The following is a 17,836-nucleotide window of genomic DNA, read 5'->3' as shown; positions in this document are numbered from 1 at the left end:
CAAGGGTGCAGGGAGAATGAAGGCATTATTAGCATTCATTTCCCTTCAAACCACATAAGTTAAAAGGAACCCCCAATTGCACTTTTTATTTTAGGAGATGCCTAAAAAGACAGCCTTTGACTTCAACTCTCTCTTTGTTTCATGGGACGGATTTGAGGAGGGGACAGCATTAAGAGCCATTCACTTCCTTAAAGGGCATTAAAGGCGGTGACTCACATTTACAAAGGAAGGAGAAAGCTTTCCGAATCAAATCAGCCACACCTTCCTATACAGATTTACATAAATGCCCTTCTAGTGGAGACCTGTAAGAACTCGGCTGTGAAAAGGCACCAAACTTATCACTGAAAAAAAAGAAAAAAGCGAGCAACATGCAGCGAGCCAGCATTGTAGTTGCCACCTTGATTCTTGGTAAGTGCTCACATTGCCTTTTTCTCCATTTTTGTGTCTACTTATCAGTCTTTTATGTGCCCATTTAGAATTCATTTAAATATTTTTATTCTAAAATACTGAATAAATTTGTAGCTTTGAATGAGAAAAACATTTAAGAAACACCTCTAGTGTGATCAGAAGAAAATATTCTAGTTACCTGTTCTTTTCCACACTATATAATTTCTTCCAAGTGTTTGTGAACATTTGTCTGGTGTTTCTGGTGTTATTTATTTTTGCTGCCTCCTACCTATTTGCTGTTCCTCTTCTTTAGGTTTCACATTGTTATTATACAAAATTCTGACCGAGTGAGTGTTGTAAAAGTAAACTAGTAAGAGCTTTGACAGTTCACCCCAGGGAAACCTTCTCTTGTGCATACTACCCCAGAATTGCATCACTGACTTCCTTTTGCAAACTTAAAATAAGGTTAACACTCCTTTTTCATTCAAGCACACTTCTAATTAACTTCAGTCTGCAGTCTCCATCATTAAAAAGGTTTAACTTGTAGTTTTTCCAGGGAGCCAGTTCAGGTCAGGAGCAATACCAGGCTTAATAGAGAAAATTTTCATTTGGTTAATTCCCCCATCTCCTTCTTTTAGAAAATTACATTTTATATTGGATAAAATAACAAGTTTAACAATTATCTCATAAACCCCACTTTTTCCAATTTAAGGATGGCAGTGGCCATGGCTTAGCCTTCCAGCAAGCTTCACAAAGAAGAAATTAGCCATAGACAGAGTGCTAGTCTATCTCAGGGCACATTTACGCATTCCCACACTCACAAAGGGACAATCTAAAATTGCTTGCAGAACGTTGGTTCCACTACTATTTTTCTTTTGTTTTTTTTTAATTTGAATTACATTGTTGTATTTGTTTGACTAAACTGTGTGCTGTTATAACGTTAAGTTTTTAAATGAAGAGAAAAAGCAGAACACTCAAAAGAAAAACCCACACAGAGATGGAGAGAATGTGAAAAAAGGAAACAATACCCATCCATTTTCTAACCCACTAATCCGAACACAGGGTCACGGGGGTCTGCTGGAGCCAATCCCAGCCAACACAGGAACCAACCCACAGCAGGACACACACAAACACCAAGCACACACTAGGACCAATTTAGAATCGCCAATCCACCTAACCTGCATGTCTTTGGACTGTGGGAGGAAACCGGAGCGCCCGGAGGAAACCCACGCAGACACGGGGAGAACATGCAAACTCCACACAGGGAGGACCTGGGAAGCGAACCCGGGTCTCCTAACTGCGAGGCAGCAGCGCTACCACTGCGCCACCCCAGGAACAAACTTGATCATTCTAGAGACTGAATTGCTGAATAAAATGTCTTACTACAGTACATTTTAGCAGTTTTCAAATATCACTTTTTATACATCTAGACTTTTATCTAGATTAAATTTTTATTCTAGGTCATCTGCTTTATTGTGATATTAGATTATGCACACCTAATATGAAAAGTACCATCATCTAACCTATTGGTTCTTCTCTTAATGAGGAAAAGGAAGAAATGTCAGAACCTGCTATAAAGCTGTTACCTATAACCTCGTACCTGTCTCACTGTCCATATTTTACCCCACATATTCAACCCTAGAGACCTCTTACGGCAAGCTACTTGTTCAACGGAGCTGTCTATTACTTCCACTCCTTTACTTTTATCCAGTTTACCACCAATAGAGGGATTTAGCAGATCATCCTCTCGTGCCTTTAGGGAACCACAGTTACACAGGGAATGGCCAATTTACCTTCTCTGCCACACTAACAGTAATCAAACAAAGAGACACTGTTTTTTTAGCTTTCAGTTAAAGATTAACCAACACCAACTTGAGCCAAGGCCCTTAATCTGTAATTGCTCCGTCCTGGGTATGACGCTAATCTGCATCCAACCCTGCATGTAGGTCCTCCAACCTGCAGGGAAAAACCTGGGGGTTGATGGCAGAATTGGCACTCCAGCCACTATAGAAAACCTCACACTGGTTCCATTCCATTTTAACTAGTGTGGTGCTGAGGTGTCACCCGTTGCATGGCTGCACTCGGGTCCTAATATGGATCCTGAGTTGGTTTGTCGTGTGGTGGGTGCAGTAATGCGCTGTATCAGTGCGTGCTCCTAACCTCCTAATAAGAGGAAATATAAGCAATGCAAAGAATTAAACAGCCTGTGCGTGTTCATCCAGCTTTTCATGGTCTTTGGTTAAACTGTGCATGCATCTTTTCTACAGTATATTGCTAGAGATAATGCTCTCTCTTTCTCCTGTAGTTTAGCTTCTTTAACTATTACAAACTATTGACCTTAAACCAATTTCTTTATGTATAGGTGTTTATACACTTGGTTTTAATTATTCACAGTGATTCCTGTTCTACTTTGTACAAGAAAGCAAAACGTGTAGTTTGTTCAGCTATAGTAGCTGCCTTAATTCTTCAGAAGCTCCAAACATTTAAAATTTTGGAGGCATCTAATGGCTGATTAATGAGTTGCTATCTTCTTCTAGCTCAAGATGATAGAGCACCTCTGCAACAGCTACTTTGGTATCCTTTGAAACTCCAAATCATCAATACACAAAGTGATATTCATTAAATCAAAAAGCTAAAACAAAAACAAAACCAACAGTATTTACAAAACAACATTTAAATGATGAAAAAAAACATAATCAGAAAGCACACTTGAGCCAGAGAAGAAATTGTGGCTGAAACATAACATTGAGGTAGATGCCTCCAACCTGGAGTTTGAGTTGTGCTTTCCCAAAAGTAAAGCCAAAACCAACACTGTTTGTCCATTTGCCTTTTGTTCCAGGAAACTTTCACTAAAAGAAGTTATGATGTAGGAGATGGAGAGTAATTGGCTATTAAGCCAGCTTTACAAGGGGAGTGATGATGGCTTGAGGGTACTGAAATGTAATTGGTCATGTTCAAGGATTGTAAGAATCACACATATCTAAAGTAACCAGAATCTTAGTAATTTGCTATCTATTCACTCTTATTCTGCAAATAACTGTAATTAAAATTCTGTTTTTGTTTGTTTTAAATAAGAAGGAATGGTTTCCCAAAGTATTTTTAGGTAATCAGCATGCAGCCAACTAGTTGTTATTCTTTTATCAAAGTAAATATTAGTTTTAGATATTACCCGATAACACAAAAAGAACTAACAACAGTGAAATGTTTGTATTTCATTGCATCACTACGTACTCCTGCATTATGACATAAATGTTATCTTTATGGTGAAACAATAATAAAAACTTTCTTAACTAATAATGTAACCAAATGATCCTGCACGCCAGGAAAAAACATTCTTTATAACAAATGTCAAAAATGTAGGCACTACATGACACAAGTGGGAAATTATATTTTTCTGGGATGTACTTTAATATTTTAAAGTAAAAGCACTATTAGCATTCAAATAAAATTATATTATAATATAACAGGGTGTTGTACAGTGCTATTGCATTTAAACGTGTTAGTGCCTTGCTTCAGCTGTTCCCGTTCCAAACTGACCTGAACTTGAATACATATACTTTATACACATATACTGTATATTTTTTAAAAGAAGAATATCAAAAGTTGGAGTACCATCGAAACATCTCTTCACATGTAGCATAATGACAAGTATCCCATAAATACAACAAATGGTGAATTTATTACAGAAGGGAAAGCAAACCCCTAAAGCCTACCTCCCCTACAACCTACACAGGTTACTGAACACCCTGTCTCACCTGTAGTTTCAAACCTCAACATTGGCCTCTTCCTCCCACTAGTGAACCTTCGCAGCATCACCCCTTTTGACACATTATTTAGCATATTCTCAGCTATGATCTTAGGCTTTATTACCATTCCTGGGTCACTTCTGACCATTCCAGGAATAATTTTTGCAGAACATTAGGCCAGGACCTTAATAATAAGAAGTATAATTAATAAATTTGTTAAAATTATGAAATTAATACAACACAACACAAAGAATCATGACTTGATTTGGGAAATGTTGTCAGCAGTAAACAATCCACAACTAACACAAAGGAGTCCAACAGCTGTTCATCATTTGGACTTCGAACAGGTACCTTGATCACGAGCATTGGAGACTCCTAGTTGGACAAAAGATCAGTAGGCATTTAAGCACTGAAGAGAACTGTTTCCTATTAGGCCATTACTTTTTAGGGCCATATCATGCCAGGCAATATATTACAAATACATTTAAATTTACATAAGATAATGTAGCCAATACCGCCAAAGTAAACAACAATTCTGGAAACTTCTATCACGTTAAGAATATAGCTGTGACTGAGCCTTAGCTACTTGCTCATTTGCCCATTAGTGTATTGTTCTGTTTATTTGATTGTTCAAATGTGGTCATATTTATTTATTAATTTACTTGTCTCAAAAGATCAGTCTCACAAAGTTTTTTGCATTCTCTGAAGAAATGTGTAATTTCAGTTATAATATTTTTAATTCTGTTTAGCTTTCGGCATTGAATCCTCTTGGTCCCAGAGTGATGCCCAGTGTACACAGCAAGGAGGGTACTGCCAAGATGTTTCTTCACCTTGTAGTGGGTCCTACATGAAAGGACTTTGTTCCGGACCTGCCAGTCGCCAGTGCTGCACTCAGGGGGGCGATGTCAAGTGTACACAGCAAGGAGGATACTGCCAAGATGTTTCTTCACCTTGTAGTGGGTCCTACATGAAAGGACTTTGTTCTGGCCCTGCCAGTCGCCAGTGCTGCACCCAGGGGGGCGATGTGAAGTGTACACAGCAAGGAGGGTACTGCCAAGATGTTTCTTCACCTTGTAGTGGCTCCTACATGAAAGGACTTTGTTCTGGCCCTGCCAGTCGCCAGTGCTGCACCCAAGGGGGAGATATCAAGTGTACACAGCAAGGAGGGTACTGCCAAGATGTTTCTTCACCTTGTAGTGGGTCCTACATGAAAGGACTTTGTTCTGGCCCTGCAAGCCGTCAGTGCTGCACCCAAGGGGCCGATGTCAAGTGTACACAGCAAGGAGGGCGCTGCCAGGATGTTTCCACATCTTGTAGTGGGTCCTACATGAAAGGGTTTTGTTCTGGCCCTGCCAGTCGCCAGTGCTGCACCCAAGGGGGCGATGTCAAGTGTACACAGCAAGGAGGGTACTGTCAAGATATTTCTTCACCTTGTAGTGGGTCCTACATGAAAGGACTTTGTTCTGGCCCTGCAAGCCGTCAGTGCTGCAGTCAAGGGGGCGATGTCAAGTGTACACAGCAAGGAGGGCGCTGCCAGGATGTTTCCACATCTTGTAGTGGGTCCTACATGAAAGGGCTTTGTTCTGGCCCTGCCAGTCGCCAGTGCTGCACCCAAGGGGGCGATGTCAAGTGTACACAGCAAGGAGGGTACTGCCAAGATGTTTCCACATCTTGTAGTGGGTTCTACATGAAAGGGCTTTGTTCTGGCCCTGCAAGCCGTCAGTGCTGCACCCAACGTAAGTATATTTTCACTGAATGCTATCATCCTGAAAACAGACCTCACTTCAGCAGTTAGAAAAATCTCAGCGCAAAGTACACATGCACTATTAGCAGATACAGAGTAGAGGTCTTTTCCAAACTTTGTTATGACCGTTGCTGTCATTAAACAGTAGTAAAAACTTTAAAATCCAGTTTATAAAAATAAGCTGAGGTTGAGGGGATTTTGTTTTTTCTTTGTACGATGAGCACTAATGGATGCTCATTTTGGCTTAGGTGCTTATGACTGAGTGCTTTATTGCTATGGGCTGGGTCTGTTCATTACACTGTTCAGCTAAAAAGGAAGCTTTAAGAACGAATATTTTCCACCATAATTTTGTGGTTTACATAATAGTCTTATTCCAAATCTTAACTAATGGCTCTGATGTATGACAAATATCCTTTACCGTTCTAAAGTGGTTTTGGTAGACAGCATGAAAGAAGTTCTTTGTCCCTTGATGATTTTAATAAAGTCATTTTTTTCTTTACATTCATACTATTACCATTATTAGGATGAAAGCTCAGATTTATTAAAATGCTAAGTCCAAAGAGAACACAATTTTTCCATTGTGAGATTAATTTATTTTTCTTCTTTATACATATCTATTTGCTTTAATCTTCAATGTCATTTCATCTATCACTTCAAACTAACTAACTGATTAAAGTCAGTAGTAGGCTAATTCAGATCCTAAAATGCATACAGGGCAGTTTTCAATAGACTTGCTTTACCCATTTCCATTGAAGTTTTCTGTTCATCTACATTGAACATTTATCTGGGATGAAAACTAAATATATTTTTCAGGCACCAAGGATTATCAAAATGCCTGGGAGACTAATAAGGAACAGCATACAGTTATAAGCTCCACAATATCTTAAAGAACTCTATTTATTACAATCCACTACAAGAAACCTCCGTTTTACAAATACCTACTGCCTTCGCCCCCCTGTGACCAAAATTCATACAATGGGAGACTGAGCCTTTGCAGCCACTGCTCTATGGCTCTGGAATGCCCTACCAGAAAGCTTAAGAACACAGCAGATTGTGGGCTGTTTTAAAAAACAGTTACTTTTCTATTTAGGAAAGCTTATTAATAAGAATGCTATAATTATTGTTGTTTTATCTCTGTTTTTATCTTGCCTTGCTGTTGTTTAATCTTTTTATGTTGCACTTTGAGATTTACTGCTAATGTAAAGTGCCCCTATAAATAAAATGCATTATTATTATTATTATTATTATTATTATTATTATTATTATTATTATAAGCTCTCTTAAATGAACCTAACCTTTGGAAAGAAATTACCATGAAGTGCCTATAGATAAGTCCACGAGGGTTTTCTTGCCCACTTGACTATCTCCTAATCAACAACAAAACACCACAGTGCTGGAACAAAATAAACATTTATTATATTATTAAAACATAATGCTCTAAGACAGTTTAAGCTTCTAATTGTTAAGCAAAACAGCATCAAAATATAAACAGATGAGGAAAGCTGATGATCTTCCCATGTCTACAGGTCTCAATATACAGGGGAAAATGGCTACAATACTGTACAACTAGGGATGAAATGATACCTATACTAGTATCAGACTTTGGTCTGACACAGTGCTTATGTACTTGTACTCGTACTCATAAAAATACCCTGATGCCTATAACTGGTACTATTAACATGCATGTGTGATTGTGTGAAACTTAAGGAGGAGAGAACACAAAATGTATGCGATTTGGAAGTTTATTTTTATAATTAACGATGAAAAACAAAGCCTAATGGACTGTAAACTGTGAAAGTAAACATAAGAATGAGCATGATGAAATTGCCACTGGCGGAGCACGACATCCACCAATGTTGCGGCAGACTCTAGCAAGGGGAGGAAATAAAATGTCTAATGATAACCCCCACGTAGTGAAAATAACAGAAGCGCCTGCCCAGTATATTGTTCTTGACAATCAACCACTGTCAGTTGTTGATAATGTGGGATTTCGGTGCCTCCTGAATGTGTCAAAACCCAAGTACAACATTCCAAGTCATACCCTCATCACAGAGATCGCCTTACCAAGGAAGCATGAGTTTGTAAAATATCATGTTGGCCACTTAGTGCACGACATAACAGTGGTTAGCTTCACCACTGTCATTTGGAGCAGCACTGTTTGTCCAATGTCTATCATCACCTTAACTGCACTGTGGATAGATGAAAATTTAGCACTGAACATAAAATATTAGTTTTACTTGGTATGTGCGTATGCATCAATATTGACAACACTCCATTCAAACTGATTATTTTACTGGAGAAATGCTATTTTTGCTTTTGTCTAAGAAAGATTGCATATTTCTATCCCAATTCACTGTTAAAAATTTGTTCAATGAAATATATCTCATTCTCACTCAGATAGATAGATAGATAGATAGATAGATAGATAGATAGATAGATAGATAGATAGATAGATAGATTTTCTTTTGAAACTGTGTGTGTTAGCAATAGGTTTTAACAAATTGGTATCCTGAAAATGACTGTAAATAAATTAGAAAAATGTATTATTAATATCTTTTCTAGGGTGGCTAACGAAAAAAATTCTTAATTGCCAAATTTTCTTAAAAGAAATATGTAGCTTTTTGAAACAATCTTTTCAATGACTTTCATAAATGTCTTTAAGTATCAAAAATTGTAGATTGAATATACATAGAATTGGCATGCGTATCATCAGAAAAAAAATGCTTCCTGCCATATGTGTAAGGATCAGTTGTTTTCAAATATCAGTACAGCCAACGGAATACAACATCACATACAAATAACATAAGTTAAAAAGAAAAACTTCATACAAGTTTGATGATGTGTAAGTGAAAGTGTGAGTGTGTAGTGTGTATGCACATGCACACACATACGTGTACATATACTGTACATGATGCACACATTCATGGAGTATCTGACAATGCATGAAAATACAAAGAGGTCAAGCTAGATTACTGCTTTGAGAGGGCTATGGCTCTGGAAAAAAGACTGCTGAGCTTGTCTGTTAGTTTTAGTTTTTATTGACCTGAAGCGTTTACCAGAGGGGAGTTTATGGAATAAGTGATAAGCAGGGTGAGATGAGTCTGCAGTGATCCTTATGACATGACTAGTGACACGAGATGTATACAGGTCTACAACAGATGGAAGGGTACAGCCAAATAGTAATTTATTTTTGGAGTGTTCTGTTGCTGAACCAAACCACATAACAATGGAGAATGTGATTACCCTTTTAATTATGGCTTTGTAAAATTGAACTAGGATTGGCTGGGAAATATTTAATTTAATTAAAATGTAATTAAAAGCCGTAAAGAACAGTTGGGAAAGCAAAAAATAGCAACATTGTAATTGATAAAATAAAATGTTATTAGCAGCACTTCACATATTTTGCTTTTCAAATATGCTAAGATGCCACCCACATCCACTTTTCAAATAAAATTATGAAGAGGAACAATAACCAGTTATTGAATTTGTGTATTGACTGCACAGAGTAGCAGTCATTTTGAACAGAGATGGGATCAGAAAGTTGTAAAAAATAACAAGTCAAGGTCTAAACCAGTAAGACAAAATTTAGTAACACAGCCTAGGACATCGGACAGTAATCGTTAGAAGAGAATCAGCAAAATGTCAGACGCAAAACTCTTGAATAGAGTCAAAGCCAAAAGTCTAGTAGCAGAAAAGAGTTCAAAACCACAGATTCTTTTAAATGCTCAAACAAAATGCTTTATATTAGCTTGTATCCACAAACTTGAGCTGCCAGCTTATGAATTGTCACATTGATGATGCATGTCAGGCATGTGCATCCAAGGGTCACCATTCAGGCTCATCTGTGGTAAGTGCTACCACTCTGGAACACCAGGGGGCACGATCAGTAACTCTTGTATCACCCACAGCTCCGAGAATATGCCCACTCAGGGCAGCTGACCACACCCCTTGAGTCTTGGAGCTGTAAAAGCGAGGTGCTCCCAACAAGTGGCATCTCATTCAGGAGATAAGATCAGATCCTGTCATAACACTGCTTTCCAGAGCCTATTGCTGTGAAGTCAATTGTTAACTCTACGTTAAAAATGACATATTGTTTTTTTTTTTTTTTTTTTCAATTAAATGGGGTGGTCTGAATGGCACACCAACTTTCCGTTTGACTCCTCTGATTCCCTCGACCAACGACATGTCACTTGGTGTAACTTCCAGGAGCCCCTGTCCACATTTCACTAACTTTGTGTACTGAAGATGACATGCCTGTAACAAAGACAAGATAGCACTGTGGGAGAATATATTTACTTTTAAACATGTTTATAAATACTTTAGATTAAACAAATTAAGGTGATGACCAAATTCCTTGACCTCTATAATACTGAGTGAATTATTTTAGAGGCCAAAGGTAAATATTAAAAATAAATGCCAGATCATAGCAATATGGGCTGTGAAGCAATACGACAAACCCATTTCTAGTTAAAAACTATCAACAAAGATCGTATCGTTAGAGTGCCTTCAAATCAATTGCTGCACACCTACTTAAAATTATTTACAACACTAGGAAGCAATTTTCCATTAGTTTATGACAAAGTGCTGTCACTCAGGAACTTTTAAGAGTTTGCCAGTCTGAAATACTTGTTTAATCTTTCTATTAGGTTTAGGCCTGACATGGATTTTCTTATTCAAAACCACTAGTATTTCTTCTTTTCAGCAGTCATTCAGCAGCAGTAGCAGCAGTGCACAATCAGGACAACCTTAAGAAATTTTTGTTGCTGAAAAACCTTTTTTTGATTTGAATTGTGTATATCAGCATTCCTTTGGTCCTCTTAGGGAATACCCTAAAACCCCTCCTTTCTTCCATTCAACTCCCGTGACATTCAGCATGCACAAAGAGTACTTGCAGTCCTTTTTTCCATTTTAGGAGCTGAGTTAAGAAATTTTTAGCAGTGGGTGTAACAACTGAATTGCTCAAATGATGGAATTCTACTGAGATGCCAACTTACATGGAATGAATTTAACCTGGGGTATTTTTTAATAGTAATTTTACTAAAGGTAAAAGACTCCCTAATCTTTACTGAGGTGTGAAAACATTTTCTGACATGAGTGATTCAGACAGGACTAAAATTACAGAGGTTAGTGTAAAAATAATGTAGTCTGAATTGGGCTTAACAGTATTCATTGTGCATCAACACTACACCATTTCAGCAAACAAGAGGAAGACAAGCTAATTCTGGACGGCAATGTTCCTGTCTTTCATTGACTCCTATTTTTTTCTTCTGCCTTTGCCTTCCTTAGCTTAAATTAATTTTTTGGATCAAGTTTAGTGAGCCACAGGCAGAAAAAAACACACCAGTGTTAAGCAAAATCACAGGGACACAAGTGGAAACTTTTAAAGGTAGATTTTTCACAAATGTTAGAAATTTTTTCTTTACGCAAAGAACCATAGGCACAGAAATGAAGATTATCAAGTAGTTTGGTGGAGAGCAGGACTCTGTGGACCATCAGGTATTGATTTGATGTTATTTTAGGCAATCTTGGTGAATAGGATGGACAAGCTTGTTAGGCTAAATGGTCAGTTGTTCTAATGTTGTAAATCCCTATATATAATGGATTTGACTATGCCTCGATAGTGCTGCCTGGCTTTGTTGTGATAGTAGTAAGTGTTAAGTGCTAAAAATCAATATCCAATTCTATATTACTTGTTTGTTTAAAATGCCTTTGAAGTGTCTTTGCGCCATTTGTTTCCTTATGAAAAATTCTGTCTTTTGCAGTTTAATGCTTGCTCTGCTCTCATTAGCTTTTTCTATATTTATATTTATTTTTGTTTGGTTTACTCATTAATTTATTTGATTAGATTTGTTTTCTTACAAGCACAGTATAATTTAGAAAAATAATTCTGAATTGTTTGCAGTATTTCTGAAACTGGAAATTAAGAGTTTCTAGCTTTCACAGACTTAATGCTTTAAAAGCTGGGCTTCTAAGTCAGACAATCACTGTTTCATCCTGAAAGTTGCAGATAAGCATTACTTGAGAATTTTCACAGTTCCACTTTTGCCATTTACAGGCCACATCATGACCTATGTATAGTAAACTAAAACCTTACTAGAATGTAGAAAATTCAGATTTCTCACTTTTGCATTTTAAGACTAGGTTTTATAAACCAATTTTGATATAATAGGTGTAACTAATTAGTGGAACAGAGAGAATATGGATCATGAAATTAAATCTGCTTGAATAAATTATCTAACGAGTAAGTTACAGCATATCCAAGACTGTGCATTGGTTACATAGATAACAAAATGATTAGTTAGCCTTTGCTGGAATTGTTTGTTTTATTGTTTTGTTTTGTTTTTTTGTGGCGTATAATGAATGGCTGATATTTTTGTTAATTATTTTGTATTTTCTTTTAGAAAAATCAGAATTTGGCCCCCTGTGTAGTGGATACAATTCCAACATTCCAAGGACCTGTGACAGTTGGGGCTGTGGACAATACGGAGCAAGCCGAGGGTATACAAATATTACATTATAACTGATATTTTAGTATATTGTAGTTACTGATGATATTCAGATTAAGTGCAAGTTTTTATTGTACCTGCACAGAGTTGTGTCATAAATTGGAGTTGACTCTGCTTCAAAATAGGGTGTGAGACCTCCTAACCGCTCCACACACCAGGCCAGGCCTCCTTGGCTGTCTGATAAAAGTTTCACTCACTGGGCCCAATCTCAGCCGTACTGGCCTAACTTCAATGTTACAAAATTTATCCAGAAAAAGAAAACTGTTAAAAACTGTGATTGATAGATAATGGTTGATAGGTTCCAAAACCAAGTTCTTTAAAAAGTAAGTCTTTAATTTTCAGAAGGCAGAAAAATAATAAAAAAAGCAAAAGGAGTTGTGTACATGGCAATCCCAAAAATAATCAAGTCCCAATACAAAACCCAAATTATTATTTGCAATTTAGTGCAAAAGAATCAAAGAAACCAAGAAATCTAGAGAAAGCAAGCAACACTCACAAGAAGATTACACGTCACCACAGCACATTCAAATGAACCACAAGGAACTTGATTTCCCAGCCTGCATTTAAGGGCTAGCTGGGGGCGGTTCCCTGCAGCGAAATATTGATGGCCCAGGAACATAAGAGAACTAATTTAAGCATATGGAAACTGCATAATAAAGAAAACTGACATACTGTAAAATACATAACCAGACCAATAATAAAAATAAATCACAATATTGACATAAATAATAATAATACAAGAATCAAAAATGAACAAAGTGGACATAAAAAAGGAATTTAAGTGCAACCCAGGTGGAAATAAGTTGACAGATGGTTACCTAAAAACAGAACAGTACAGGCCATTACTCATTTAAATTTATCTGACACAGGCACATCTAATTATTTTTTTATTTTTGTTTTGCTTCTTATATGTTAGTTAATAACATTCAGGTCTTTGGACTTGTTTGATTTTAAAGTTGTCAGTTATGTTCAGGCATTCGTTTTTAAAAAATGTTATTAAATGATGGTGGATTAGTGACCAATGCTGTCTGTAAACTAAATGTACAATGGAATTAAAGATGAAGCTAATTCTCAAGCAGCAATTCAGTTTAGGGCTTCCCACTGTCACTTGTGGAATTGAAGATCAGACACTTTATGATTCATTTCTCTCTGAGTTTTTTTAGTGCTTGGCTCTGACTTGCCAACTCAGCTCCTGCCCTTGTCACTTCCCTCTCTATTTTAATAACCAACAGGAATGCAATGGTATCTGTTTTGGACCTTTCAACTGCAAGTGCCAATACTGTTGTCAGACTGCAGCATCTGCAAAAGAAAGGAGCCATCATGGTATTGTTTTTCTGTGTGTGCAATACATAAGACATGTTCTGGTGTTGTGGTGCACATTGCTGTTTGAGGACAGCCACTTAGAGAGATTTGGTTATTAAGTTTGAACCATGCAACAATCTGTCACATATCCCCATACTTGGAGCATTGTCATTGGTGACACATCTATGCCGCATTGTCCAAAAGTATAAATAATAAAATCAGCATCAGTGCTCAATTAAAAGGAGTGAACACAACGTATCGCTGAGTGGACAAGTAATTTTAATGTGATAATTTTTTTCTGTTACAAAAAATTTTTTTAAAGAGAAAAAAATCAAATTAATGTAATCAGGATTTTTACTCACAGCTGGCTCCATTTAAAATCTTTTTAGAATAAACAAATTAGCAATGCCATTGAGGGCAAAACCTTCCTCTGCAAAGAATGTATAATGGACTGAGACCAAAAAACATTTTTTAAATGTTTTCCTGTTTATATCTGGAACATTTTTATTGCCACAATTGGAAAGTTAAGATTACTTTTGTCAAAAAAAATTACATTTGATTGAGTAAATTGGAAGTTCCCATGTGCTGATATTTTATTATCAATAGATTTTGATCATTTAACATAGTATGCCAAATCTGTTCGCAATCATTAATTCCATTCAAAATTTATGTGTGTCACAAGAAGCCAAGAACACAAATATCTACAGAGATGTTGAAAAGTCAAAGTTGAGATTTTATTCTCATTTCTGTCGTGTATTAGCAGGGGTACCTGGTGCAGCCAGGGAGGAATAAAGTGCAGAGGCAGTCACTAAATAAATTACACAGAGAGAAAAATGTTGGCTTCAAACCAAAATTTCCCTAACTAAACCCACCATAGAAAGCAACTTGGCATACTTGTGCCAAATCACAAAAATGTCTCCTAGTGGCACATCCCTAATAAACCACAGGTGTAGTCATTAAATAAAGTTCCCCAAGGTAAATATTAGAGAATGAAACATAGCCCATGATGTTCCCTGAACAAACATTGATAGTATGTCAAATTTGGCAGAAATAAGTTCAAAGGTGTGGATTTCAATACTGGAAAACATACATTCAGCTTTAGATATTAGATATTTTAGTACATTGCACAACTGTCATTATTGAACATACCTGAATGACACTGTCCTTACTTATTCCTTAGATGGTCAACACTTTTGTGTTATTCTGTTATATATAAAAAATGTTCTTGTAAGAAAGACCAAATGATGATGCACAAATATAATAATCAAAAAACTATAAATTCATATATGTAGAAATGCATATATGTACATTGTGATAAAAGAAGAACACAAATAAGCAGATAAAGATTTGGGGAGCCTCCCCACATACTGGTTGCAAATCCCAGTTTCCAAAAAGCGGTTAAAATAAATCAAAACAGACATTTGACAGTCACACAAAGGGTTCCCGGAGCTTTTATGGAGGCGTAAAAGGAAATACAATTGACAAGAAATGAAATGAAATGGATATGAGGTTGATTGAAGGAGCCGGAGATGATGTCAGAAGTGGGTGGATGGCAGTGAATTCATCAGAATGAGACAGAAGTGAAGTAAGCCAGTGGAGCCGGAAGGAGAATCTTCAGTAGGGACTTGGAGGTTTTTTCTGGTATGAACATTATTTATTCTTTCGTTTTTCTGCTGACAAAAGAGAAAAAGTATTTATGCTCTGTTCCAAACCCCCATTCTGCATTCTTTGCCCCTTATTCATGTGTGTGTGACTACATATATATATATTTATATATACTCTATATATATATATATATATATATATATATATATATATATATATATACTGTATATATATATATATATATATATATATATATATATATATAAACACTTTGTACACTATATAGAATTGACAAAAATTATAATATCCTTAATTTAATATTTGCTGCACAACCTTTAGAGGCAATCACTCCATAAAAGCAATTCCTGGAGCTCTCAATGTGGTTTCTGCACCTGTCAACAAGTAGCTTGGCCCACTCTTCCTGAATATACTGCTCCAGCTATGTGAGGTTTGAAAGGGGCCTTCTCCAGACTGCATGTTTCACTTCTTTCCACAGATGTTTGATGGGATTAAAATCAGGGCTCAGAATAGTCCAATGTTTGGTTCCTAATCATTCTTGGGTGCTTTCGGCTATGTGTTTATGCTCAATATCCTGTTGGAGGATCCACGACTTGCGAGAGAGACAGAACTTTCTGACAAGGGGCAGTACATGATAGTCTTCACATTTCATTGTTCCCTGCACACACTCAAGGCACCCAATGCCAAATGCAGCAAAGCATCAACTAAATGTAACTGAACCTCTTCCTTGTTTCACAGTAGGTATGGTGTTCTTTTCTTTGAAAGCTTAATTTTTTCATCTGTAGACATAGAGCTGATGTGAATTGCCAAAAAGCTCCAGTTTTGTCTCATCTTCACGCATTGAAGAAATTTCCAGTATGGCTTTTTAAAATTTTTCTTTCAACAGTCTTCCTCCTGGGTCTTCTTCCATTGAGCCCACTGTCAGACAATTGGACACTGATAGACAGTGACCTTGGAGTTCACCTTGTATCTCTTTGGAAGTTGTCCTTAGGTTTTAGTCTGCCATTATCACTATTCTGCTGCCCCTTTCTGGAGTTGATTTTTCTCTTGTGTCCATGTCCAGAGATGTTGGCTACAGTTGTACTTTAAACTTCTTAATAATATTTGCAACTGTTGCCACAGGAACATCAAGTTGCTTGGAAATGATCTTATAGTCTTTGCCTTTAACATGCTTGTCTATAATTTTATAATTTCTGATCTCCTGAGACAACTCTCTCCTTTGCTTTCTCTGGTCCATGTTCATTGCGGGACACACGATGATACCAAACAGCAGAGTGACTCTTTTTCTCCATTTACTTAGGCTGGATGACTGATTGGACAATTGGAGATGTGTGATACTAATTAAAGAAAACAGCTAGATTAAAAAAAGTCAATTATTTATATTCTTTTCCAGGGTTACCAACAAATAATGTCCAGTTTAAAATATCTTTGTAGAATAAGCAATACAGTACTTTATTTCTTTTTACACTTGCTTTGCTTTACTCAATGACATATCCAAGGCATGCAGGTATATACGAGACAACAGCTTTTCATTTAATCACTTTTCAGAAGGTGTACAGCACTTTTTCAATGAGCTGTAAAGGTACCAACAAAATTATTAACGTCTATACATACATACAGTATATACAGTATATGATATTTTGAAGTATGTGTTGTTGTCTTTTTCTTTTTTTATGTGTGTAATATGATTTACAGTGATGACTGGTTAAATAGTTAGGTGTTAAGCCAGACTACAATTAATCAAATCCCACTTTCTTTTCAGTTCATTTAAAGAAATAAACTGCAGAAAGGTTATAGCCCAGATGAAAGCTTCCTGTAAACTTCAGAAGTGTTGGCAGTGGAGGAGTATGTTATCCATTTTAGAACATTCTTTTCATTCTGACAAGACATTGGCCCTTTGACATTTGTCAAAAACTATCTGCTCCCTCTTCTGACAAAACAAAAATTTCTCCCTGCTGCCTTAGACCAAGAAAATAAAAAAACGCAAACCTGAAAGGATTGAAAAGGAGTTACAGCAATGTTGTACTACCAAGTAATCATTACAATACAATACAATACAGTTTATTTTTGTATAGCCCAAAATTACACAGGAAGTGCCGCAATGGCCTTTAACAGGCCCTGCCTCTTGACAGTCCCCCCAGCCTTGACTCTCTAAGAAGACAAGGAAAAACTCCCAAAAAAACCTTGTAGGGAAAAATAGAAGAAACCTTGGAAAAGGGTAGTTCAAAGAGAGACCCCTTTCCAGGTAGGTTTGGCGTGCAGTGGGTGTCAAAAGAAGGGGGTCAATACAATACAATACAGTACACAGAACAGAACAATTTCTCAATATAGTAAGAAATAAAAAATATAAATTTTAGAAGTACAGAGCAGAATTTAACAGTAGATGATATATCCCATAATAAGATTTGGATTTGTATAGAGTCCTGGAGACCTCATCCTTCAAGCTGCCTCCCCCATTTGGCCATTCCATGGCTGAAACAGTGCTGGGCCAGCCAATCCGATGAAAGGACCCCTCTCTCCCATGATTC

At 36.8% G+C, this 17,836-nt stretch overlaps 1 protein-coding gene across 1 annotated transcript in view; it reads left to right on the top strand.

Moving 5' to 3' along the window:
- Nucleotides 1–241: 241 nt before the first annotated feature.
- Nucleotides 242–17,836, top strand: part of LOC114660155 (loricrin-like) — a 33,075-nt gene continuing 15,480 nt past the window's right edge. Inside the window, exons 1-3 of the mRNA XM_028812658.2 lie at nt 242–408; nt 4,883–5,869; nt 12,279–12,375. Of these exons, the coding sequence (XP_028668491.1) occupies nt 369–408; nt 4,883–5,869; nt 12,279–12,375 (1,124 nt within the window). The 5' untranslated portion in view covers nt 242–368. The remainder of the gene's footprint in view (nt 409–4,882; nt 5,870–12,278; nt 12,376–17,836) is intronic.

This window comes from Erpetoichthys calabaricus, chromosome 11 (genome assembly GCF_900747795.2).
Source record: "Erpetoichthys calabaricus chromosome 11, fErpCal1.3, whole genome shotgun sequence".
Lineage (NCBI taxonomy): Eukaryota > Metazoa > Chordata > Cladistia > Polypteriformes > Polypteridae > Erpetoichthys > Erpetoichthys calabaricus.
Note: the sequence above shows the minus strand (reverse complement) of the source record. Positions and strands in the feature narration are given on the sequence as shown.